The 26,415-nt window shown below is 36.0% G+C and overlaps 1 protein-coding gene across 8 annotated transcripts in view; it reads right to left on the bottom strand.

Moving 5' to 3' along the window:
* Positions 1-26,415, bottom strand: part of DLC1 (DLC1 Rho GTPase activating protein) — a 260,198-nt gene that overhangs the window by 109,099 nt on the left and 124,684 nt on the right. For all 8 annotated transcript variants that reach the window (XM_046940463.1, XM_420693.8, XM_046940464.1 and 5 more), the window contains one exon: positions 15,115-15,148. In XM_046940463.1, the coding sequence (XP_046796419.1) occupies positions 15,115-15,148 (34 nt within the window). The remainder of the gene's footprint in view (positions 1-15,114; positions 15,149-26,415) is intronic.

The raw sequence follows: 26,415 nt of genomic DNA, 5'->3' as shown, positions 1-26,415 counted from the left end.
AAGGTCAAAATTTAAATCTATGTTGTGTAAGAAACACATATGGAAAACCAGGTTTTAATGTAAGTTCTTTGACATTAAAAATGTTTTGAAAGGCTCTGTCCCCACAAAGTCATGGCAGTTCTGAGTTTCAATTAATGGGATTAGAGTCAGCTACATAATTAACCTCATTTCAGCTGGAATAACCTCATTCCTTGATGTGGAAAACTAAAAAAATATATAGCAAAATGACTCCTCCCTCTAGAAAGTTTCAGTATCTGGACAATAACATGAATAAATACTAAATTTGAGCAAATAGAATTAATAACGATGTTGAATTTTAATTGAACTTTCAAAGAAAATATCAGTTATGGTCTTGTCAGATACTGAAGATTAATTCAAAAACACATGAGTTAGATCGAGGGTTTTCATTAGTCTTCACCTAGGGAATACAAACCCCATTTTAAAGCTTACCAAGTGTTGGAGGTAAGAAGACTACTGAAAAAGTCTTTAAACTTTCAATCTGAGATCTTTATGGGCATCTATACACATGTTCCTGCTACACTTTCTTCAGTAAAGTACTACAAATTACCAACCAAAACATGGAATATATACTGTTTTCATATATTTTACTGTTCTCATATATTTATCTGTGAAATATTAAACACGTCTCACAAAAATTCTCTCTATATTTTGATCCTCAGAAGTCGTATCCTTTTTTCTAAGAGGCAATGCAAAGTATACTTAAATATATCTCACTTTATATCTTTACTATTTAAACAAGAAATTCTGGATTATCTCCTGTTTTCTGAATATCATAGTTTCTTAAAATCCTTCCACACAATGTCCCGTTCACTTGTCATGTCTATATTCACATTTGTTGCAATGTTTCATATTCCACAGAAGACTAGATGATTTTGTATCATTTTGTGGAAAAGGGACTTTTTCTAACTTTGTCACTGTTGCCCATATATAAAGGTAAGAACGAATGTGTGTAATACAGTGAGAATCATGGACACATTTGAAGTTGTGCTATTCAGTTTATAAGTGAAAATCATTCCATAAAAGGAGATCTAAGGAAAAATAGTGGGAATAGTATGTGCAGGAAGAAGCTGGAATTGTGTATGCCACAAAACCCAGCAAGCTTGTGATGACCTTAGGTTAATTCTACTTGCCCTTGCCTAAAAAACCAACACGCTGGATTCCAATTTGGCAAAAAAAAAAAAAAAAAAAAAAAAAAAAGTAACTGAAAATGGTGTTCTGCATTACTGTAAACATGTGCTGCTCTTACAGTTACAAGCAGGGCTCCTTCTTCACTGAGGTTACAAGACCTTTATACTCCTAGCAGGAAAAGTAAGATGGTAGCAGTTGGGACTTCTGTTAGGAACAGTGGTGCTGAGCAAGAAGAGGAAGAGCTAGGCTGTGGTAATGTATCAACAGTCTATGTAAAAATATGGTTTGCATAGAGCCTATGTGACATATTTTTGAAAATGCTAAATGATCTACCGAAAATCTAGTCTAGCTAGGACAGTTAAAGGTACCCATGCAATAGACATCATACAGCTTAGAGAGTCCCAAATGGAAGCAGAAATGAGGTGAGTCATGTGCCTTGTATCAGGAAGTCCAGATAGGGATGGCTATGTGGAGGATACCTCATGAGTATGCTACCACTGCAAACACAAAGGTGGAAAAGGAGCTGCTTAGTCTGTAAATGGACAGTCTGTAACAGTCTCAGTCTCTGAAGGGAGTCCATAGGTACAGCTACGTTGTAGCTGCTTCTGAATAGCCATGTGGCTACCTTAAGACTTAATTCTAGGTCACTTAGAATTACACCTCCTTAGCATTTAAGTGCATTTGCTATGCCAAATTCTCTATGCCTGTCTGAATGCTGTGCAGTCCTCATAAGGGATTTATTTCTTAAGACGCTAGGAGCAGAAAGCTGCTGCAAGTTGTGTCTTGCTTCTTTCTTTGTAGTTTTTTTTTTTTTTTTTCTTTTTGGCTGTGTCCCTTATTGCACTTCACTCTCTTGTTTTGTAACAAGGCAACCATTTGCACAGTTCACTGAAAGCCAGCATGCTAAAACTACATAGGTTAAAAAATAGATGGACTTAGTATGAATAATTTCAGTGATCCAATTTACAGCAAAACCTTAGATTCCTGAACTTGGAAGGCAGTGAACAGCAACTTGGAAGGCTTGATGCAGCAACACGAAGGATCACCTTCAACACAAGGCAATTCCAGCCTTCGATCTATTTGTGCAAATATGAATCACAAGCTGGCCAACAGAATACATAAAGAGATAATTTTTGCAAGCATAGCAGATTCATGCATAATGAAAAACAGGAATTATTACCTGTAAGCTGGGCTATAAATCACCTTTAAAAACTGACATAATGTATTTGAACATAAATCCACCCCGAGGTCTCCAGCTAAACAATCTCTAAAACTTCTAGGGATTCATATTGCTCTCTCAATATTTCAGGCAGGAAGATCTCATACAGGTGGCTGAGCATACTACAGCTGACTGCTGTATTGCTAGGAAATAAAAAATGAAATATAGACACAATATGAATGTGGTGAAAGTACTCAATTCCCATTGAAGGCCTGCTTTGTTCTGCAACTGGATAGCTTTTCTTTACAAAATATGAGACAATTGATCACATTCCCCTGGTTAAATGTAAACAAACACTTTAAAAGAACAGAGAAAAAATGCCCTAAAAACATGCAAATGAGAAAGATGAGGGTTGCAAGTATATAGCACTAAGACATACAGTTTACAAGAAACAGTATAATCTACCAGCTGGTATATATGCTAACATAGGAATGTGCACATGGCTTGTGGGTCCTGTAGGTGCTACCGAATAAGGCAGTTTGATGGCAGGCTCTGGTTCAGATTGTAATTGCTGTTTGTTCATCACCTGTGGTGTGGATAGTTTAACAAATAGCTTTGCAAGAACTAGATTTCCTTCCTATTTATGAGGAAAAGGCTTAAGAAATGAAATTTATCCAAAAGGAACAATGAAGGAAACGAATGATTGAATAGGGGTCAAGGAAGTTTTAGGAGGAGATGGTAGCAATGGACTTGGTTTGACAGCTTGTTGTGGACTAAGTCATCACATTTTGCTGATCACTCTAGTGAATAGGAAAATGCTGGATAGACTCCCCCATTCAAGTAACATAAAATGGTCTACAGTAAGAACTTATGGCATCCAAGATCAAAATGACAAGACTTGAGGCAGAACTATATACTAGAACAGTGAGGAAACCGATGCATGAAAAAGAGTGCTGTATTAGTTATTTTTGTGTTTGTTACGCAATTAAGCAAAAAGAAACTTTATTAAAAAAATCCACATGCTATGTAAAACTGCTCAGCTTTAAAAAAAAAAGCCTTAGAAGAATTAAACTGTACCTTAGAACAAAGGTAAGATTTGTTGGCCAGTTGCTTTAGCATGAAGACCAGAATACACCTTTCTAATCACTACGTAATTCCTTAAAATGCTGAAATGTTTTAAAAATTTTAAAGGAAGGTGTATGTGAGGAAAGAAGACATCCTACATTTCTATGATAAAAGCATACTCTGAAATTTGTGCTATTTACACCGTAAACCAGAGCTGCTCAGTACCACACTTTCCTCATTTCTTCAAGTGTTTTTTTTTACTAATCAGCAAGTGTCTAATGGCTGCAAGCTCAGGGAAGTATTTGAGCTCACTTGATTGAATCAATGAAATCTGTTGCTCCTTATCAGCCCAATTTGTTATTCAAAGTCCATTGGGAATAAAAACAAATCCTGTCTCCTGATGTGTGAGTACATTGGTAGGGCAATGCTTGCTCACCATGGATAGGTTTGAGAGATGTTAATTTAAGAGAAAACCAGTCCTGCTTAATGTGGAACCTAGCTCCTGAGGTTCTTTATTCTGTCACATAGGTGTGAGGTTTCCTTCAGTTGCATCACTTTGTAATAGGTGGCCTATAAAGTGAGCATGAGTATAGATAACTTGGTGTTTGTGCTACGGTTATAGCTACAGTGACTTCCATTTACCCTTACAAATAACTTGGCAGATCATCCAAAACACATTTGTTCTTGATACATTAGCAGCAAAATGTTAGTAGCGGCTTGGCATTGTTCTGCGCCCACCAAAGGCCGGACACAGAGAAGAGGGAGCTCTGAGGAAGCGACATCTAGTACAAACAGCTGCTATGCCAAGCACAAGGAGCTGCTCGTCAGAGAGAATGAGCTGGGTCCAGCCCTTCTTGTCTAACAGAGCATGGTCTGCCAGACCTCTGCTCTACAGCTATGCCCAGAGATTGCCTAGCTGTGGAATTTAAGGAAGCATCAAAGCATCTGAAAGTCATTAATATCTCATTCCCCAGCTATACGTATAATAGAGCAGCTGGACAAGTAGTTTTTTGTCTGTTTTTCCTTTTTCCTCCTGCATTAATTACTGTTGGATGATGGCTAAATAACAGAAAAATGCAGAGTCGCTCAAAATAATTAATTTTCAGAATCTCCTTATTAGTAAAACTTGAAATAACCTGAAAGATTATTTGGCATAAAGAAGGAAAGTGGAAGAAAGAGTTAGGTGAAAGCAATACAAACAGTTTTGCTAGAATGCTTAGTGGGCCAATTAACCATGTATGACAGGGTATATTGCTTTTCCCAAACCATATCTGGAAGAAACTAGGCTAAATTTGTTACCACTGAGAAAGTGATTTGCTTCACAATTTTATATTCGAGTCCTTCAAGCAAGGATGAACACTGAAGAAACCAGTGACAGACAAAGGATATCAAAATGAATTAATGTGATTGATCCTTTTGATCAAAATTATGCGATGATAGCATCTCATTACAACTCCTTCCACTGCTGATTTCAACTGGTCCCTAGTCCATGCTATCTCCCAGAGCGTTCAGAGGGTTTGTCTAGAGAAGTGCTGGATGACCTGGGATAAAACTACAACAGCATGTCAGTGCTTAAGCCCATGTCCTGCCTTGTTCAGATGCTGCTGTGTGACATGAGGGCATCTTCAATCAGATGCCCTTTTGTCTTTGTGACTGACTGCTGGATGTATGCACTCCAAGTTAGATCATTACTTAACTTATATGTTCCTCAGGCAATCCAAATGAAATGGATCTAAGTGACTCAAACTGGCATTTTTTTGTTTAAGAATGGAAATTCCCAGTTTTAGGAAGTACTTTGTCCACCCATCTCCTGGATTTCCAAATGAAGAAGGAAAGAGCATTAGTAAGCAATTACTTAGCACTGTATAAGAAGCAAATATAAAGGAATATTGGAGACCAACCTCGCCTGATTGTCTTCACTACTCTGTGTGTACACACTATATTAGTTTGGTCAGTGCAGTTCAGAAAAAAACTGCAAAAGTTATGTAGCTGCTTCTGAGATTTGAACTTTTTCTTGGCTATATTTTCTAACTACCAGCTATACTTCCACATCAAAAACAAGATGATACCAAAGTTTTGCTTGCAACTGTAATACATACATCTTTACAGTTGTAAGTATGGCTTCTGGTGATATTTGTGTTTTATATTCTTATGAGAAATGCGCTTTTATAGTTTTTCTTTTGCTGTTTATTTTGCTGGGGAATTGTCCCCATTTTCTGCATTCTGGTCATTGATTGATGTCTGCAAATTTTGAGATACCTCCAACTACTGCTAGAAATTTATAGGATCTAGGCTGTTGCAGAGTAACCTATGTAGTATCCTAAATTTGGTGATGGATGACTGGTATTGTTTCCTGGAGGAAAATAAACGCACCTTTTACAAAATAGAAAACCATATAACAAAATTACATTCAGTATAACTACTTGGGCTTTGGTACATTTTTACTACCAAAACCACTTCTGATACATCAAAAATAATCCAATCATGGATAGTGACTTACCCATTGAAGGTGCTGCAATATTAATTTGACAACTTGAGCAAGGTCTGAATTTGTATGTTAGAGTGTTCACTTATCTATGAAAATCAGTGGTAGAACTATCATTAATTTCAGTGAGGAAAGGATTTTACTGGTCAATTTCTTTTTCAGTAGTTTGCCTAGATGACTTCTGAACCCCTGTAAACCTTAACATCCACAATATCCTCAGGCAAGGAACCCTGTAGTGTAGTTCTAGAAATGCTTCACTCTTCATTTGAATTCCTCTCTGTGAAGAGGCAAGTAATTCTATCTAAACAACAAGTGGTTATCAATACAGAGTAATCAAGCATGGAAAACTACTGTCCAGAGAGATGATAAAATAATAAAAAAAGGCGGCAAAAACTTTTACTAATCTAACCTGTGTGCCAAAACCACTGTTCTTGAGCCACTGCTATACCCCTAATCTTGTATTAGCCATTATCTTAATGGCTGATAAAAGGCATTTTCCCTACCAGCGTTATTCTGGTCTATGCTTCAAAACATGGCAAGAATTTTACATTGAGTTGTAAGGCTGATCTATATAAAAACACAAGTCCGAAATCTTGCTCTAAATGGGTAAAGTTTAGGAAAAAGTTTTAGAAAAGTAGAGATTTTTTCCCATGAGTCTCTTCCAACTTTCTAATCATTTTCCAGACCCACATGCCTTGATAATGACAAAACAATATCTGATAAAATTAAACACGATAGAAACTTCCATATTTTGACAGGTTAGGTATGAATGTGAGATAGAACCAGGCTAAACATATAGTTGTGCAGAATCAAAAATAGTTTTTTTTGGATGAGAAGTCTTACTCCAACTTAAGAGCTAGAACAATCCATGCTGCCAAAATAAGTCCCTGGCATTCTGGAACATTTTGGAATTTCATCTCTTTGAGACCCTCCCATGGTAACTACAAGAGCAAAATCTTTTCAATGTAGACATTGGCTTTTTTCTATAAACAGTGCTCTGCTTAAATAAATTTACAGATAAAGTCTTGACAAAAATCTCGATCTTTTTCTTTTTTGCAACATGAAAAGACACTTATTTCAGGATGACACTGTAAATTAGGTGACATATCTTGAGGAAACAGCTGTCTGTTTATTTCCTTTCCTTTTAACAGATGATTTGACCACTGTTCTTGAATTTCAGGCATGTATTTTAGTATGTATTAAAATCCCTGGTTACTTTCCACTTTACCTTTCAATTCTCTTTACACGTGGCTGAGGGATGGTGTACCTTGCTAGCACTTTGATTCTTTTTTCAACTAATGATCTAGTTTCTTTGGCTGGCCATACTACTACACCTGCATAGAGTAATTCCCACAGGCATCACTTGCTATACTAGAAGCCATTCAGAGCACAAATCAACAACTCTTAACAAAAAACAACATCAGCAGCCTGTGTTGCTGCAGTTGCACAGCCATATATACCATTGCTCTACTCAGGGTGGTTTCACATCAGGAAAACACTTTGTCCCCAGGCATGCCTAATTCAAAGTACACTTTTTGGTGTCTTTCACCTGAGTTTTCAGCATGTCAGAGGAATGTAAATAAGCATGACTTTGCATCCAGCATCAAAGAGCCCTTTCTATTCCCTAAGGACTTCTGAAACGGAGCTTTTTATTCTAACAAGACAAGAGTTTCAAGTGTGCATGTAAATCCCCAAAGTATAAACAACAAAACTCAATGCTGGCTTTATGGAGTAAATAAAGCTCATGTGTCAGGTGATCTGGGATTGAAAACCGTTTCTTATCCTTCAGCTTTAACTGATGCTAGGAGGGAAAATTATCTTGTTGAACTTCTTTAATTGCTTTAAGATCTTCATATTAAAGATAGTCTAAAATTGTCCAGCTCTCTGATTCATCAATTTTTCAGGAATTACTAGATATCTTCTATAATTCTGTGCTGTGTACAGATTTTATTACCCACAGGGAACCTCTACAACGAATCAGTGTGCGATAACAGGTGACATAACAGAGAGCTTGTTTTTCATCTTCATATGCCTAAATAACTATGAAAAATGTAGCCAACTGTTCGTCTTAAAATTTGCTTCTGGGCATCTCAGCTGTTCAGAACAGTGTTTTTGGACACTGAAAAAAATCAAGCTGATCATTTGATTCCCAAATCACCAGTCACATCCCTGTTTCGGAAACAATGACCTAATGATTACTTGTCAGTATCAGTTAGGTTGCAGTGAACTGGTTTATGTTTCATAAGAATCAACACAACCCAGTCAGGACAAAATTAAGGCCAGAAATAACTTGATTAACTAGTTATCACCTTTCTCTGTTATTCTTACTGTAGTCAAAAAAAAAAAAAGGAAAGGAATTGCAAATTGTTCCTCTTTTGTTTGATTAGAAAGCTATTTTTAGCCTAGGACTCTCTCAGTGTTCAATATAGTAAGAAGCCACAATTTGAGCTGGATAACATAAAATTGAATTACTGTGCAGTGGAAAACTATCTCTATGCAGAAAAGAAACTTAATTAGGATCAAACACACTACACTAACCAAAATACAGTATATGTCAGTTTGCAGTCTGCATGATGGTGCCCAAATTGTATTGTGCTCAGGTTTTAGTTTAATATAAAATTAAAGTTAATATGCTGAAGGCAGCAAATTTATAATTCTTCCGTTGTATTTCCTAATGTGACAACAGATCTCAATCATAAACTGTTTCTCCCAGTTTCACTTGCAAGTTGGGATTTTATAGTTTGGAAGGATGAATAAGCAAGTGATAAAAAACTGTTGGAGAGCAGCGTTGTGGAAAAGGCCCTGGGGTCTTGGTAGACTGTAAGCTGAATGTGAACCAGCAGTACGCCCTGGCAGCAGAGAGAGGTGGCAGCATCCTGGGCTATATCAAAAGGAATAGGGCCTGCAAACTGAAGGAAGAGATCATCCTCATCTGTGCTTGTTAAACCATACCTGCAATCCTGAGTCCGGTTTGGGAATCTCCCTAAAGAAAGTCATCATTAAAAGGGAACAAGTTCAAGGCCACCATGCTGGTCAGTGGCTGAGTGCCTTGACTAGTGAACTGAAGCTGCATACATCCTGGCTGAGGAGAGCTACAGGGGCCCATCAGCAGCCCCCAGAACCTCACAGGGAGGTACAGAATTGGAACCAGCTCTTTGTGCATGTAAAGAGTACCAGAGACAACAGACACAAACTGAAACCAGGAAGGATCAGATCAGACTTAAAGTAAACCTTCGTATCAGCAGTGGAGCAGATTGCCTACAGAAGATATAGAGGCTCCACCCTTGGAGGCTTTTAAGACCAGACTGGACAAGGCCCTGAGCAGCCTGATCCCACCTCACAGCTGGTCCTGTGATCAGGTTGGATGATGGACATCCGAGGGTCCCATTCAATAGGTTTTACCTGAGTTATCCTTGTTCATCTCTATTTAAGTAAGAGGTAATGAAGTGTTATGACATTCTTACAGGCTATCAAAGTGAGGAAACTTGTATTCATGAATAAATATGCATAAATGTCACTGAGGAATGTATACATTCAGTGTGTACACTGAATTGGACAGCAAAAGGACAGCTAAAAGGTTTAGCACAATGGCTCAATGCAGTGATCGCTCAGCTAGTGATTATTCACTATTCGTCTTTATTCTTAGTGGGGAAATATCTTGACTAGAATAAGATAGTTATACGATAGAGCTTAAGAAAAAAAAAAAACACATCCAAAAAACCTGGGAAAATGATAAAGAAATCAACAGGAATATAAGGCACTGAGGTACTGCTGGCTCCCCTTTCATGCCACCATGATGCCACCTCAGCCTATACCGCACCCCTTATGATTCAAGAAAATAATATGTAACAGACAACCCTGAGGAGCTTTAGGGCTCCACTGCTTCCATTGCCTTTAGCAAGGTTTTAAATTACTTTTAGAGGAAAGACATGTTCCCAGATCTACCATTACCTCCAAAGCATGATGGAAATTGCCATGACAGCTTAAAATTAATGAGTTTTTGTTTCAGGGACATTAATACATGCATTTTACAAGTTTATGTGCTTATATCCACATGCATTCCCTGAATAGGGCATGCATGACTTAAAAGTGAAGTAATTGATTCAGCATAACAACTATGGTAGCGTGCAACTAATAAACCATTAAAAATCAACTTCAAAAGATCGTGACACTAGCTATTCTGCTGTAAATAGAAAAATAAAGAAAATCCAACAACTAAACTTGATCAGGAATCTGAGAAGGAAATGCCAACTTTCTGTATCCATTAGTATCATTAACCTTTTTCAAGTAATGAAAAAAAGGACAGTGGAATAGAAATATATCTATTGGCATTTGTTAGAGTTTGGCAGACATTCATGCATATTCTGGCCGCATTTCTGTAGCTGTTTTTCAGTATGACAGATTTAAGCGCGAGTGCTCACCTGACATTTTTATTTAGAAACCAAACATTCAGCTGAAACAATTCATATAACTGTTTCAACATCAACAGTAAAAGAACAATCACCTAGCTAAGAACAGGTTCTTCATATTAAGGTTTCAGAAAAACAGTAATTAATAAAAGATTGTTCTACTAAAACCAGACAATACTTACAAAAAAGGAAAAACATCATTTTGCACATTTTAGTCTAAGAATATTGGCTGGAGATACTGTAAAGTAGCCAGAAGACTAATAACTGTGACAGCTTACTTGTGTTTCTGTCCTGTTTATATGGAAACTGATATCCCATGGCCGATAAGTTTGATCTAGATTTGAAGTAAGTTATGTAAAAATGAACCTTAATGACTTTATGAAAACAGAGCATTCAGTGAGTACTGCTGATAAGAGAAAATTTTGTGCACCTTAGGAAAAACAAAATAACACAACAATACTGTTAAACTGTGGATAGGAGGAGGCAAAAATATAAAATAAAATTGTACTCTCAATCACAGCCGGCTGTGAGTGGATAAAACCAGTCTCTGAATATAGAGCATGTTTATTAAATCTAGTGGAGTTTTTAGTTTCTTCCTTTTTCATTAGAGCTGTAGTTAAATTAAATATCTCTACTAGTGTGCCAAACAGTTGATCCTTTACATGCTCTGTTTACTGACAGTGAACCTGTCGCTACTGAACTTTCCAGGTCTTCCTGCTGCAAGTTCTCACAGACAGGCCCGAGCCATCTTGTCATCGCTCCGTCACTCTGTGCTCTGCAACTCCGCTCACTGTGCGGTCAACACCAAGTGTCCTCTGCTGCCTGACACCAACATTTAGAGTCTGCCAGAGGAAACACCCTGCAGTTAAAGGCCCTTTTATCATGTGTATTTTTCTTCCTTGCAAATCAAAGGCAACAAGGGAAATGAACACCAAAAGACACCGGATCTATACTTTATTAAATAGGATCGTTACCAGAAATCTAAAGGAGATGCAGAAAAATAAATGAACCTTGTTCACTGCTAGGCCCATGTTACAACACTAACACCCGTAAACTTTCAAACTCTTCACATCAGTCAGAGATTTGATGTGATGTGGCTGCTGCCTTTGGGGATGGTTAATCCTTTGGTCTCTTGTTTGCTTGTTGACCATGGAATGGGCTGTCAAATCTGTTCTAACTAACCTCAAAGACTGATACTTTTATTTTGTCAAAGTAGACCTCTCTATGCTAGAAGTGCTGAGGTGAAGGGGCCACATGGTGAGATTCACCTGAACAGCCTGTGCACTTTTCCAGATACATCTTAAAAGAAAGAGGGAATACATGGGTAGGATCAATTAAACTCCTAATAGTCTCTTGCTGTTCTGCTACAGACTTTTTACTGCTACAAATGAGTAGTGTCAATTGCACTTTTATGAAATTTACATGTTCTGCATTCTTACATTGATCCAATTTTGTATTTAAGAGCTAAAACTCAGTGACTACAAAGAGCTTATTTTTCTTTAATCTGCTAAAAATCTGTTCCACCAGAATACCGCAGGGCACTTGTATAATGCGCAGGAAAAATTTGTTATAATACTGAATATTATGGACTTATGGTGTTAATATTTATTTAGGGCTAGACTAAACCTTCTACCTTGTTTATGTGATAGCACATAGTTTTACCACCTCAAGAGAAATAAGCTATGTTAAGTCTCTAACCAGATGTGTATATTCACCCTGTCCCTCCTGCTGGCTCTGTTAGAGCAGTAATGTTTGTAAGTCACAACAGATTTCATTATTCTCTTCAAATATTTGATGATGAATTGGGAAATCATGAAGTAGGTCCACAAAGAGACACAGACAAGGCAACACAGGTAGCCAGTTCACCTTTTTTTGAGAACACAGCTCCAGAAAGTGAAGTTAGCCCTGAATAGGGCCTCAGAATGGATTCATTGTAAATGAATGTTGGTATCTGTTGTAGGACCCATCCTGACTATCCAGCTAAAGGAGAACAAGACGACACCATTCACGTAGTCCAAGGTGTGAGTCACATCAATGGAGCAAATGCTGACATTCAGCCAGGTGAACCAAGGGTTTCTATAATGATTATTTTTATAGGCTACCAATCAAGCCAAGACCACTACCACGAACACAGACACCTTAACTGTAGACAGGTGCAATGAAACCTCCATCTCCCAAATTTCATAATAGCTCATGGACAGAATTTGAGAATAAAAATTACAACAGTAGTTTGCAAACAAGGTAAGCAAAGGTATGGGAATACATAAATTATCCAAAATAAATTGATGCATCAGAAGGAAACAGTGTTTTGAACCTTGTTACTGGCCCACAACTTCGATTTAGGTGCTAATAATCCTAGCCCTGAGTCATCTTTTGGCTTGAACCATCATTTTCCCTGACTGTGCTTGTTGCTTGATCTTAACTTCTACTTTAAAAGAGCTGTTTTGAAAGATTTATTTTTTTCCACCATTGCTAGAGGCGTTATAATGTTGATGCTTTTTTAAGAAGTCTTTCTGAAAAATATCTGGTGTACATCAGTTGCAATGCCCTAATTCACAGAACTTGGAGCAATAACGTCAGGCATGACTGATGTCCTGTTCAATACTCTAGTCATTTATAGATTTTTGCCAAGGGGATTCTGCAATTGCAGGTTTTACTGCGCTTTCCATGGGGGAAAAAATGCCAGTTAAGTCATGCAATTCTTGAATTACTAATTGACAAAAGTGATCAAAGTTGTTGGTTTTTGAGGTTTTGGTGGTTGTTTTTTTTCCCTGACAATTTGCATTTAACATAGCCTAAGTTTAGTGAAGGGTGGAAAATGCATAGTATTGAGAAAATACTTAATGTCAAGTATTAAAAATTACTATAAATCTGTCAATAATAAGTGAAGTAAGTTGCTTAAGCAGCTTGGTCCACTTAAGGGTCTAAAGGTTGGCTGTCTAATAGAAAAGCATTCAAAACCATCTGGAATTTATAGAATAGGAATTGCCTTGTGAAAAAAATTTTCATTTATATATCTAGAATTTCGGAACCAGAAACACTGAGATAACAGCCTTTCTGTTTCTTTGAATTTCTCATTCCAGTCCTAGATGAAACCAAACAGTACTAGGTAGGAAAGAGGAAACAAGTAATTACTAACTACATTAAATTCTTAAAATCAGAGATGATGTTCAACTTGACATTTTGAGTGCATTTTAAAACCATTAATAATAGAACACAATCCAAAATCGTAACCTTTGAGGTCTTCACATTGTCGATAGTAAAATAACCCAGCCTTTTCTTTTTGTTCTGTAATCTTCTTTAGTTAGTTTGCAATAATATAAACTAAAGAGTTCAATTGCTCATGTTTCTAAATATCAAAATAAGTACTTGTTTTGTTCTCTTACGGGAGAAATGCAAATATGTCATTATTTTGTGAATGCCTTCACACCTTACTTATGGCTTGGTCTTTCGTGAGTTCTGTAATGTCATTTATCTGGTGAACTATCAGCAGCAGTGATCAAAGTCTATTTAGATCACAAAACACGAGACATGAACATTTGAGTCTTGATCTGATTGCCTTTGACAAAAATAGCATAAGAGCTACCACTAGACATGTGATTTCAGTCGATAAATCTGATCTAAATAATTACTTCCCTAATGCATGCTCAATATTTCCAAAAAACATCATAATCTCATAACTCCTGAGTTGCAAACAGTCAGCGGGGGTGGGGGGGGGAGGGAAGCAATCACATTTCCATTCAAAACCCAGTTTGTGCTCAAGTATGGGGAATTATCAGCAAGCTGATTCCACATGACATGATGTTCTATTTAGTGTTTGCAATATTCAGTATAACAAAAACATTTTATCAGTGAAGTAAAAAGTAACACCATCTGTGAAAACTACATGGAAAATAATTCCTAAACATGGATCACGGTTTGGGAACTGTTTATGAAATTCAACAGCTAAAATAGCAGCTTCCAACCAAACAGCTCCATAGCTTTTACAGCGAAACTGTCTCCAAAACTTTTTTAACCTATTCCGTCCATTTTATAAGCCAAGGAAAATAAATAATCTGAACCAGGATAACGCAAGGAAACATAATCAACAAAAATAATAAAAAAACCCCAGAATGCTGGGTGTTATTTGAATATTTTGAGGTAATGCTGAGACTCCAAAAGCAAACTGTCAATTAAAAAACATGGTGAAGAAACCAACAGAATCTACAGAGGTCTATAGAACTCCGAGCTGGAGCATTCTTGTGTGTTCATCACAACACCACATCCATTCAGCAATACCTGCTTATATTTTTCACTAAGCTCACTAATACATTTCAGATATCAACACCAAAGTACAGTGTTCACAGAATACATATTGCATACAAGAATAGAAAATCAGCCTTCTAACACCATGAAAAATTTTGCCAAAATAAAAATTCTTATCTCCAGTGAAGTACTTCCAAAAAACAGAATTTCATGCCATACAGATAGCAAAGTTCAAACTAAATCACCCAATCCCACTAACTTGCACATTGGCACCTGTGTTTGCTAATCAAGACACCAAATAAGTCAGAATAGCACCTAGAGTATGACTGACATGTAAGGTATGGCTGCAATTCAACCAGGATAACATCAATCACAGATGACAACAATGTGATATCTCATAGAAAGCTGAACACTTTTCAGAAAGAGAAATGCCCTATACAGGAAACAATAAATAATGTTTATGCATATTTAACAGATCTCTAAAACTGTACATTCAAAATCCCATAGATAAAGACATTATTTTCCCACTTAGTTAAAAAATGCTATATTTCAGAAAGCAAGTACAAGGATATCAAGAAAAGAAATAACAAACGTTTACTCACCAGCCTTCTCCTTTTCTGAGATAACTGGCATAGCCTGGAAAGAAAAAAAAGAAAAAAAATAGAAAAAAAATGCCACTGTTAAAATAACAGGGATTTTAGGGAAAACATTATAAAATATTAATGTAGAATTTATAAGTGTCCAGAAAGTCTAAAAAGAACAGAGGTCTCAATGTGAGAAACATTTAGAAACATAGGGTTGCCATTTGAACGACTTTCCATTACGAAACTAATAACTGTTTACAAAATAAATAAATAAATAAATGAGGAGAGAAGGGAGGAGATGGTGTTAACATGATATTCCAGTGATTTCATTGTGAAATAATCATCCTAGAAAACATGCCCACAAAATTCCAGAGGGAACTTACTGAGTAATTCTGAAGGAGTGAAGATAGAAAACTGTAGCTAAAACACAGCATCTTTCTACTGAAGAAGTCTAGAATAATTCTACCATTGAATTCATGAAATCGGGGCTTGGGCTCAAACATACTTGCATAGCATGCTGATTTCTTTTATTTATCTTTTATTTACTTTTATTTTATCTTTGTTTTATATTTTTTTTCCAAAGGAAAGTAATAGAAATATTTTCCCATTGCTGTAATTGTTTTTGGCATTATACTTTTTCATGTTAAAAGAAAAGCATGCTATGTTTTTCTTAAAGTAAGTAGTTTATAGGCTGAATTAATAGCACAATGGAATTTATATGGTGTACATACAAACAACTAAAGAATGCATGGCTGTGATAAAAGTAAGAAAGGCCAGACAAAATACGGAACTGGGTATGCAACGTATACAGAACTGCCATGGGAATTAATGTATTACAAAGGTTGCTTTGAAAGTAATGCCTCCTAGTTTGCTATGTTGGCCCATGATGTCAGAGGTGGGTGGTAGTGGTATGGCAGTAGAGGCTGAATCTTCCAGTAACATTCTGTTACATTTTGTTGCTGTGTGACAGATGGCAGCTGAAGGGCAGCCTGACATAAAAGTACAAACAGAGTAAAGATGCATCATGAAATTCCTACATGTGGAAAAAATGGCACCCATTGACATTCACTGGTGCATACTGAATGGCTATGGAGCCCAAACAGTGGACGTCAGCATAGTGAGATTGAGGACTTCAGCAGAGATGACAGTGATGTGAAAGATAAGACACATTCCAGATGACCATGCAGATTTTTATGGGTGTGACACACAGGCTCTTTCATCGCTGGTGAAAATGCATAGCTAATGGTGGTATCTATGTTAAGAAATAATGCTTTGTAGCTGAGAATTTGCTCTAACAAATAATGTTATTGTGTTCTTCGTTGAATTATTTCTATGGAAATAAATACAAAGCATTACTTTCAAAGAGACCTATGCATTTTTACAACCCCTTTGCTCATGGCATTTTATTCAGTAAAATTTTCCTACTTCATACTCCAGAGGAAGAAAAAGAGGGAAGTGATGGACAGAAAACACAAGACAGTCAGTTTCAGACTTCTTGAAATAGTTTTTGAAAAATTTCATTTTGAAATCTGTTTTATCCTGCTCTATAGAATGCTTTACAACATTTACAAGAAAAAGAAATCATAAACAATATACATTCATAAATACTTCACAGAGAGATGTGATGTGGCAATAAGAAGTGTCAGCACTGAAATCATAAGCTGTGTCATGGAAAGAGGCACCAGATTGATTGGGGAGGCCTTTCTAAGGTCAAAAGTTCAAGGTCAGGATGAAAGGCTTTAATTCAGTGGATTTAGGCAAAGCAGGTGTAGGACTCAATGAGAATATGAAATAGTGATGAGTAAGAAAGGTAATTTCTCTGGTAGCTTTATGACAGACTTCTTGGATTGTAATAATGTTGCCTGTAGCTGTAATGCAAGTCACTGTCAGTATCTTTGGTCTGAATGAGAACTTCTGAATTGCTATAGCCACAAAAAAGAAAGTAGATAAAGTAATAATGTCCATCATTATTCATATTATCATGTAGTAAACTTCAATTTTAAAACATTGTTAACCTTGTCCGTTGTTGCTTTTCCCCTAAATGTTTTTTTTTAATTGATGATTGCCAAAACATGTTGATTTACAGCCAAAAATAAATTATAGTAAATTAGTTAGATGGTAGGCCTAAGAGTTGATAAAGATTTTAAGTGGGTGTAGCCCAGGTAAGTAGTAGTTGGAAACATGCAGAATTATCATGCCTCAGAACAATTATGTCTGCCACAAAATTAGTATTTCTGTTACTTAGAATGAAGAAACACTTTAAATTGCAGATAACGTAAAAACTGATTGAAGTTTGCACATGAAAGTAATTCCCATGTTAACTACAGCAAACTTGTAGCAATTAATTATTGACTGATGGTACGGAGACCAATATGAAATACACAACCTAACAAAAGCAGGAATTTTAAAATGGAGTGACATAGATGGACAGAAAAAAAATACTAGAACATTTACATAAAGAATTATATTCAAAATGGTAGCATTGCAAAGTACGTTTCCATAAAATAATTATGAGAAGGACCTCATACAGTAGAGAAAACATAACTTTCATTTTTCACTACTCCAGGTCCACAACAATGCCTTACTTACATAAACATGTATTATTGCCTCATTTTTCTTCTTGATATCAGATTTGGTCCTCTTTTTTTTTTTTTTCTTCAGTCAAACATGGTTCCAATTTCTTTATGTGCTTTTAAAGTCAGAACTCATAGAATCATAGAATGGTTTGGAAAGGATCTCAAAGATCATCAAGTTCCAACCTCCCTGCCACAAGCAGAGTTGCCAAGCACTAGATATGTACTAGATCAGATTGCCCCATCCAAACTCGCCCTGAACACTTTCAGGGATGGGGCATCCATAGCTTCTCTGAGCAGCTGTTCCAGCACCTCACCACGCTTTCAGTGAAAAACTTCCCCCTAACATCTAATCTAAATCTTTCCACCTTTAGTTTAAAACCATTTCCCCTTCTATCACCACCTACAGTTGAAAAAGTTGAAAAAGTTGATTTCCTTCCTCTTTACCATCTCCCTTTAAATATTGGAAGGCCAGCAAAACTTGTTTTCTCTGATTTGGTCTTACTGATCAAAGAAGTGAGTTACTTATTTGTACACAGCACATAATACAGTATTTTCCAGGATCCAAATAAATTCTCAAATTCTTGTGAATACAAATAAAAAAACCAACCAACCAAGAAAACCACCACCATCACTAACAAAAAAAGCCTCTAAAAAAATTTACTGCAGCAGCAAAAGTAATGAAAGTAAAATATTTTCCTTAAAACGAAGTAGAAAGCAATTTTTTTTCAAAGGATTATCAGCATCCTTTCAATCATATAGCCTGTAAGTAACAGGACTGTTTGTCTTAGAACATGCTATGGTGGTAAACTTATAAATTCTGAATCCATTAAAAGAGTTATGAAAGATGAAAAATTTTCTCCTGAAGTCAGGACTATAAATAAGCAACTCTTGCTCATTAATTCTTTAGAATTTAAGAACTCACATGTCACTGTTTTAGTCAAGGGTTTAGATTTAAAGTTTTTTTTAGTCAAAGATTTAGATTTGCTTAGCTTAGAGAAAAATTGTAAAACTTCCTAATTTATTAAAATGTACAGTAAAAATAACAGCCCAGATTTTTTTTAATCTTTATCCACAAAGTACTTTCAAATATGTATGTTTTCTAAACAGAGTGTAAATCTGCTGAATCAAGATGCTTTGCTATTTTTATTTTTGACAAAGAAATAAAATGAACTAAAAATTGTCAAAATGTTCTTTTATTACTTAAAAGCTGAGAACAAAACCCTAAACGAACATAGCATTTCTTGAAACTTTTAAATAATGTAAACAGTAAGGAGAGCTTGTTCAACATCATTGCAGACAGTACTATTATTGGTTTAATTTTTTTGTTAGTACAGCTACATATACGGCTTACATGCTGTCCAGTGGGAAAACATGGTTGTTACTTATGAAAAGTACTCTCATCTCCAGTACAGTTTTGAATTCATCTGGGACCTTCTTCCAACGAGTTCCATATGGTCCAAATGAATTGCATTCCCGGGAAGTGATTTAACATTTCTGGCAATGGAACAACTAAGCCAGATTTTCTTGCTTGGCCAGATGGGTTCACTATAGCTTCACATTATTTCTCACTCCTCACACAGTTGAAGAACTTGACTAACAATTTCTACATGATTGGGTCATTAAAAAAAAAAAAAAGAAAAAGAAAGAAAGAAAGAAACAAACAAACAGAAAAACAATAAAGCCCTTTCCCACTCAAAACCAAAAGCCCTGGCATATAACCTCTTTACGTCCCCTCACAGATACCAATATTCCCTAATGGCAGACTTTTTAACAGTATGCGTCCTTGGCAGCTGGGGGAGGAAATCCCTCTGGAAAGGTAACCAGGCATGACTTGCCTATCAGATCATTGCTGAAACATACCATAGACTTATCTATATATATATTTCACACTAAAAAGCAGGATTTTACCCTAGGAAAAGATTACTTCAAAAGTCATATGTAATACTTCTGTATGCACCCTTGCTGTTTTGCAATGGATCCTCTTTAAACACGCTGTCTGCAAATATGAATGCAAAGTACACATAAACTACTATACTGATGGGACATTTTTATTTTAAGTTGCAGTTGCTCTGCTCAGATCTAAGTAATTACATGCAGTACTGGATTAGATAACCATTTCCTTTGATTTTTATTAGAAGTTAGGTGAAGGACTATCTTCTGATTAGAAACAAAAATAGTGAAAATTTCTGGTAAATCAAAACTTAAAATTTCTCATTTGATCATAAACTTTATTTGACTGAAGTTAGAATATCTAAATTTTTGAAGCTTTTAAGAATATTTTAACAGGAAAGAGATGTAAATAGATAAAAAAGCCCAGAATCTCGAGTGACAACCATGAGAGATTCATTATAGGCATGTTGACACAAAATACCCTTTTTGTATGCTTTCAAAGTGTGGGAGGGCAGACCAGGGATACTGGATACTTGAGCAAATAATTCTGTGTAGTAACACAGACTTCATCTAACATTCATTTACTGAAAAAGGAAAGAAAAAAATCCCTGCCATATTAGCTTCTTTTCGTAACATAGCCAAAGTTCAGATATTTTGTCTTTGAGTAGGACAAAATAATTAGCACCATAGCTCTTCTGAACAGAAGCAGTACAGCTAGATACTAAACGAGTACAGTGCCTTGGTTATTAATGAGGAATACACTGTCAACAAAGAGCAAGCATATTTTGGAGCAGCTTGTCTCTTCCTATAGCACAAAAATATATTTTTTCATACTGATCCCAAACCTGCAGGTTAAGCCATTATGAATTAAGGTAGCTATCTTTTTGTTTCCGTGCTCTCACAAAACATGAAAAGCTTTATCATGACTGACTCTTTTGTAAAGGGATATAATAGATAGGAAACTTCTGTACAACCTGGGAAAGTTACTGCAGAGCAGCCCACAACATGCAATTTCTGAAAAAAGTATCTATGGATCTCTTTTCGGTTTTGGTGCTATCTGATAAACCAATTGGAGAGAGTCTATACGCCAGTTTTCCAAACAAGATAGCTCATCTTTATTTTCAAGACACTAAATATACACTTTTCCCCTCATCTTTATTTTAAAACCAATAAATCCACACATTTTTCCCCAGAATAATATTTCTGAGGCTTTTTTTATTTTTTATTGCTGAAGATAAAGTATATCTGGCACTACTTGAATCATGTTTTCAATGCTGCCAAATATTCATGGTGAATATCTGACAAGGCCTTTCCATTGCAGAGTACTGTCAGCTTTCCAGCTGTTCAGGTATGCATTTGAATAGACATGCTGGGAAGATCTGATGAATCTTGATCTAAAACCGTTTCTCTATTTTTTTAATACTGAATTATTTTTCAGGTTTTTTTTTTTTTTGCTTATTTTGTTGATGAATGCAAACTGCTGCCATGCTCACACATTTTTCATTATTTTCTGATACTCTTACTCACTTTTTTTTTTTCTTTTGGTAATATACCTAAATTGAGAAAATCTACAATTAGGTAGAACTTAAATTGTTTCCTGACAACTTATCAACAGTCAGTGAAAGGCTTAGGTTCAAAATTATCTCAAAGATTTATAAATTCCCTCAAATAAAACACAGGTAAGTAATGATTGCAAACAGTTTTGTCAGTGGAAGAAATATCTTCTACTGCTCAGAGTGAAAGGAAGACTCCAGGGTAACCATTAGCATACTAGCATTTGACTAGGAAGGGAAAACCCAGGCTTCATATAATTGTGGTCCGGTGTCTTTTGCTAAGCTCAGGCTCTTGTAAATCTCTCACCTTATCTTTTGGAAGCACTTCTATGTCAATCACCTTTTACTGCTGCAATTAAAAATCATGGTCTAAATTTTCACCTTACTGAATGCTTTAGTTGCAAAAAAGCTCTTTATGCAGAAGTTTTAAACAGAACTATATTTTTCACCGAAATGATTTACTTTAAAATCAAATCACTACTTCAATTTCTAGAAAATCTGTAATTGTATATTAAGAAGCAGAAAAGAGGAGCCTCCAACTTTTGCAAGCAAAAATAACTGTTTAAATAGGACTGTTGATTCTGAGACCAGAAACCAATATGTATGTTGCCTGTTGCCTTCCATCTGCCCAAGCAACCACTCAAAAGAGTGAAAACCTCTAAAGAATGATCTGCTTAGTTTCTGACAAGGAAGGATAGAGGTACAGTTTCTAAGGAAGTATTACTGAACCAAGTGACAAAGCTCTGTATTCTGTTAAACAGTGGCCATCATGAAAACTGATGTCATCATTACTCAGACAGAAGAGATTCGAGGAATTTTAGAATTTCTCTAAATGTACATTCTGTATCCCCTGGAATACTTAAATAAGCATTTTCTTTTATTTAGAAGGTATGCACTGGTTTCCATAAGTAAAATATTAACTAGGTTATTTTGTGGAATAAAAACCAGCGATCATTCAGATGGCTTGAAGTTAGGGAAATACTGCAGTTCATAATCTGGAATTTCCTCAGCTATAACCTTGTTACATAGTACTGACTTAATATCTCCACTAGAAAAATTAGAAACTAAATCCTTTGTTGCTAAAGAAGTCATCTTTTGGTACTGTGATTGAACTGAAATCACAGCAATAAAGTAAGAGGAAAGCCAAGGAAGATTGATTTAATTATTTAGAAGTATTAATAAATAAATATTATATTAATAATTAATTAAGCTCAAATTTTTAGAGTTGTAAGCTTGCCACAATTTTTAAAATTTAGAAATTTTTTCCTTATAAGGATAAGGAATAAGGAAAAAAACACTACCAAATTTCTGGACAGATGAACTTTAGAAGTGGAATTCAGCTACGTCTTTTTTGTAGTCATTCATTTTATTGAAGACTGCAATTACTAATAGTAGAGCAGAAATTAATTAAAATCCACCCAACAATAAAATTGCATCAATTAATTAACTGAATTAAAAATTAACCAACATCACATTCAGAGGCCCGTAGTTAGACTTTGACTAGACTATAAATTTCTGTTCTGGTGTAAGAACTAAGCTGTATGCTTTCCTGCATATGTTCTCCTTCAAGCTGTTGTACGTCTCTCCCCAACCACTTCATTTGCTGGCCAGATATTTCTGCTTGTTTGAGCCTTTTCATGCCACTGAGGTTATGCACAGAGACCCCTTCTAGACAGTGTAAAATGGTTGGCAGTTCTCTCCCCTCTACTCTCTTGCCAAGAGTGTGCACTAGGACTGGTCTGGTAACTTCCTACACCTTCATCATTCAGCTGCCATATTGCTACCCTTGTGAGACTGGAAGTACAAAAACAAAGATTTCAGATCATACTCTTGTACAGCATTGGCATTACTATGGACTTGCCATAGATTAGGGCAAGTTTCCAGTGCTCTTAATTCTGTCAGCATCACAATGACTTATATGACAGATAACAGTTACAGATTATTTACAGCTTCTTCTCCATTAACAAAAATTTAGCTATAGTATAGAATTAAGTCCTTATTCTTTAGGGGTATTTCTAGAGTTTCTAGTCTTCAGAACAGCAGCTGTGAGCAGCTCAAAAACCTGAGAGTTACCATCACAGTTTTTGGGAAACATAATTAGTAATGACTATGATTCTTTTTGAGCAGCAGTTGTAAGACTTCACATTATTTGCATGTCAGGACTTGGAATAAAAACAAACATGTAAAATAACCTTGGTTCTGATACTTCGAGAAGTTCCCTGGATAAATAATTCTGTTTCTACTTGACCTACATTTTAATTGCTAGACAGCACTTACAGCATTAAGAGAGGTCATTAAATTTTAAATTAATGTTAAGGAACATTTATACAGCTTACGATAGTAACGTGACGTGTGCTTCATCCAGTTCCACCAAACACGTGTCTCTTCCCCAAAGGAAGGTTTAGTGGAGAGTTTTTAGAGTTAGGGTAGTATGGTTAGGTTGCAGTTGGACTTGATCTTTGAGGTCTTTTCCAACCTGAGCACTTCTATGATTCTATGATAACTTGAATGTTAACACCAAAGCAGAGATGTGACACTATCTAGAACTGGAACAGCTCCAAGAGTGCTCATGCTTTTCATCAATTAGCAGAGGTCCTATTAGCGTTCATTTACACATACAGAGCTTTTTCCCAAGCTCAAAAGTCATTTATTCAGCTAATGTTTATCTTATAAAACCTTTTACAATAACAAACACATCAATAAACCCTGAAACATAGGCAAATCTGAACAATTTAGGAAGCAAAGGGCACCCAGCTCTAGGGCAACAGTAGAAGATAATTAAAATCTCATGTTTCTTATTTGTTCCCATACCATGTAATGTGTACAAATGTGATTTTGCCTTAAAGCTCTTAAATCTGGGGACTGCTTCTGTACGGTTAATAAAAAATCCCAGGTGATCTCAGTCTTCTCATCTCTTTATATGCAAAACTTGTAACCACAGAATCACTCCATGTTTCATGTAAATAAAAAATTCTTTCAATCATGTGATGATAGAAAAATCAAATATTACAAATATTGACAACTATAAGTTACCTTCTCCCAGAGTAAAAGGGGGAATTAAAAACAACACTATCATCTCTGGTCCCTCCAAGGAAACAAAGAATCACTTACTACCCTTTATCCCAAGAAAAGCAAGTCATTCTTACTAATTTTGAAGGCTGTAGATGTGGAAATCAGGAAGCTTGCCTCATTCCTGCAAGTGCCAGCCTACTAGAATGCAGACGCTGAGAAAGATTAGCGATATAAATCATCATATGTGTAAATGAGCCATCTGATTCTAACGCTCTTTCCATGATGTCAGCCCAAATCTACTAATTGATTGCTATCTACAGTTTTAAATTTTGCCAGTATTTGTCTCCCAGATCTTCCTGGTGTTAGAAGAAATAAAAACATATTCAGATTTCTTGATAATTAGATATACAGGATTGGTATTTATACTACTTGAGGAAGATCATACTGTGTGCACCTTTATATAATGAAAAAAATCAGATGTAGAGCATTGCAGTAACTGACTGATACTGAGAGAGAAGCAAGCTGTTGACACTTAACGCTCCTCCTGTGTAAGTTTACCCTCAAATCTCTGCAGGTAATCCCAGCTGCAACTGCTTAGAATTGATTCCCCACCTCCATCCCCCCAAATAAGTGAAACCTAATAAACTACTTTTTAAAACACATACATGCTTTAGCACAAGTCTTTCTTCTCACGTTCTCATACAAATTCAGTGACCATGATGCTACATTTTAGGGAAAGATTCAAAAGCAGATTCCCACAGAGGGTCCTGATCTTGAACTTTATCAAGGCATAGAAAAACAGATTACTATAGATGCTGCACCTCTTCTATCATGGCTAAACTCCTGATATCCAGAGAAGGTTACAATTCTTCACTCAAGGAGATGAAGAGTCACATACACTAATAACAGAGTGATAGAGAAAAGAGGGGGATAGAATGCCAGACAGAATCAGTGGTAGGTTTGGAAGAGACACTGGAGTGTTTTATCATCAAGTAAAGAGCATCTTATTTTTACAGATGTCATGGGAGATCAGAAGATTGTAAGTGCAAAATTAATACATTTCAGTTAGTTATCACTGAGTCAGCTTGATGTGATAGTTATGTTTTGCTTTAGTAAACCAGTAAGGTTTACCAGGTTTTCCTCCAGTAAGGAAAGGATCAATTTGACACCATCTGACTCAGAACCTTTCCATTTATGCTCTGCCCATTTCCTTCTAAGAGACACAGTTCTCTGTGTGTGTATTCCATGCGCTACCATTAAAAGCCAGAAATTTCAAACCTTTTAGTAATTGTTACTTTTACTATTAATACAGTCTTTTTAAGATTGTTCCTCTTCCAGAAGTCTCAAAACTGGTCCTCTTTCAAGATCTTTTTTTTATTTTGTTTTGAATTTTTTGTTTTGAATTTTATTTTATTTTATTTTTGCAGGCATTCAGCAAAGAAGTATCTCCTCAACGTTTGTGTTCCCATGCTATTTCCAAGAAGATCTCATCTAGGCTTGTAAACAGATGCGCCGCAGATCCTGAGAGTAGTAAGTAGGTCCAATTCTGTGAAGTGCTGGGCATTTGTTGTATTTCTCCAGGATCATACCCTAATAGAATAGTGTCTTTCTGAATTGTTACAGCCCTCCCAAACTTTGTGTGGCATATTACAAAAATACAGTTCATGGTTTCTAAGCTTTCAAAAATTTCCTGCGGGAAACAGCACGCAAGAGTACAAGTACACTCTTGGCTTTCATACCAATACCAGTCCCCTGGGGAGAGTTTGACTTATTCCATATTTTAGTTAAGAGAGACTCATTACAAGTATGAAACATTTTCTGCAACAACACTTTTGACTGAATCTCATGTTCACACTCAGCTCTCCTAGAACCAATATTTCACAAGCATTTAAAAATATTCCTCTCCATAAAGAATTGTGCAAAGTACTCTAGAAAGCCACAGATCCTACAAAAGTAGGGTTTTTTTTTTTTGAAAAGCAGATAGTCTGCAGACTGGCAAAGCAGATTTCTGACAAAATAGCTGCAGTTTGAATGAAAAAAAGGATTTGTGGATATAATTATATGAGTATGATAAAGTTTCAATTCATCCACATTACTCCCTAGTTTTATACATAATTCTGAATTACAAAGTTGCCATGGGAAGGGTAGATTTATTTATTTAATGAATTAATTTCTTTTGTCTTGGAAGCTAAGCAAAGAGAAATAGGGCTTAGTGAAAAATCAACACAAAATAATGCTGTAGCAATCCTTCCACCAGGAAACTGGTGCCTGTTTTTAATTGGAAAGAA

This window comes from Gallus gallus, chromosome 4, assembly GCF_016699485.2.
Source record: "Gallus gallus isolate bGalGal1 chromosome 4, bGalGal1.mat.broiler.GRCg7b, whole genome shotgun sequence".
NCBI lineage: Eukaryota > Metazoa > Chordata > Aves > Galliformes > Phasianidae > Gallus > Gallus gallus.
This window is presented reverse-complemented; position numbering and strand designations above follow the sequence as displayed.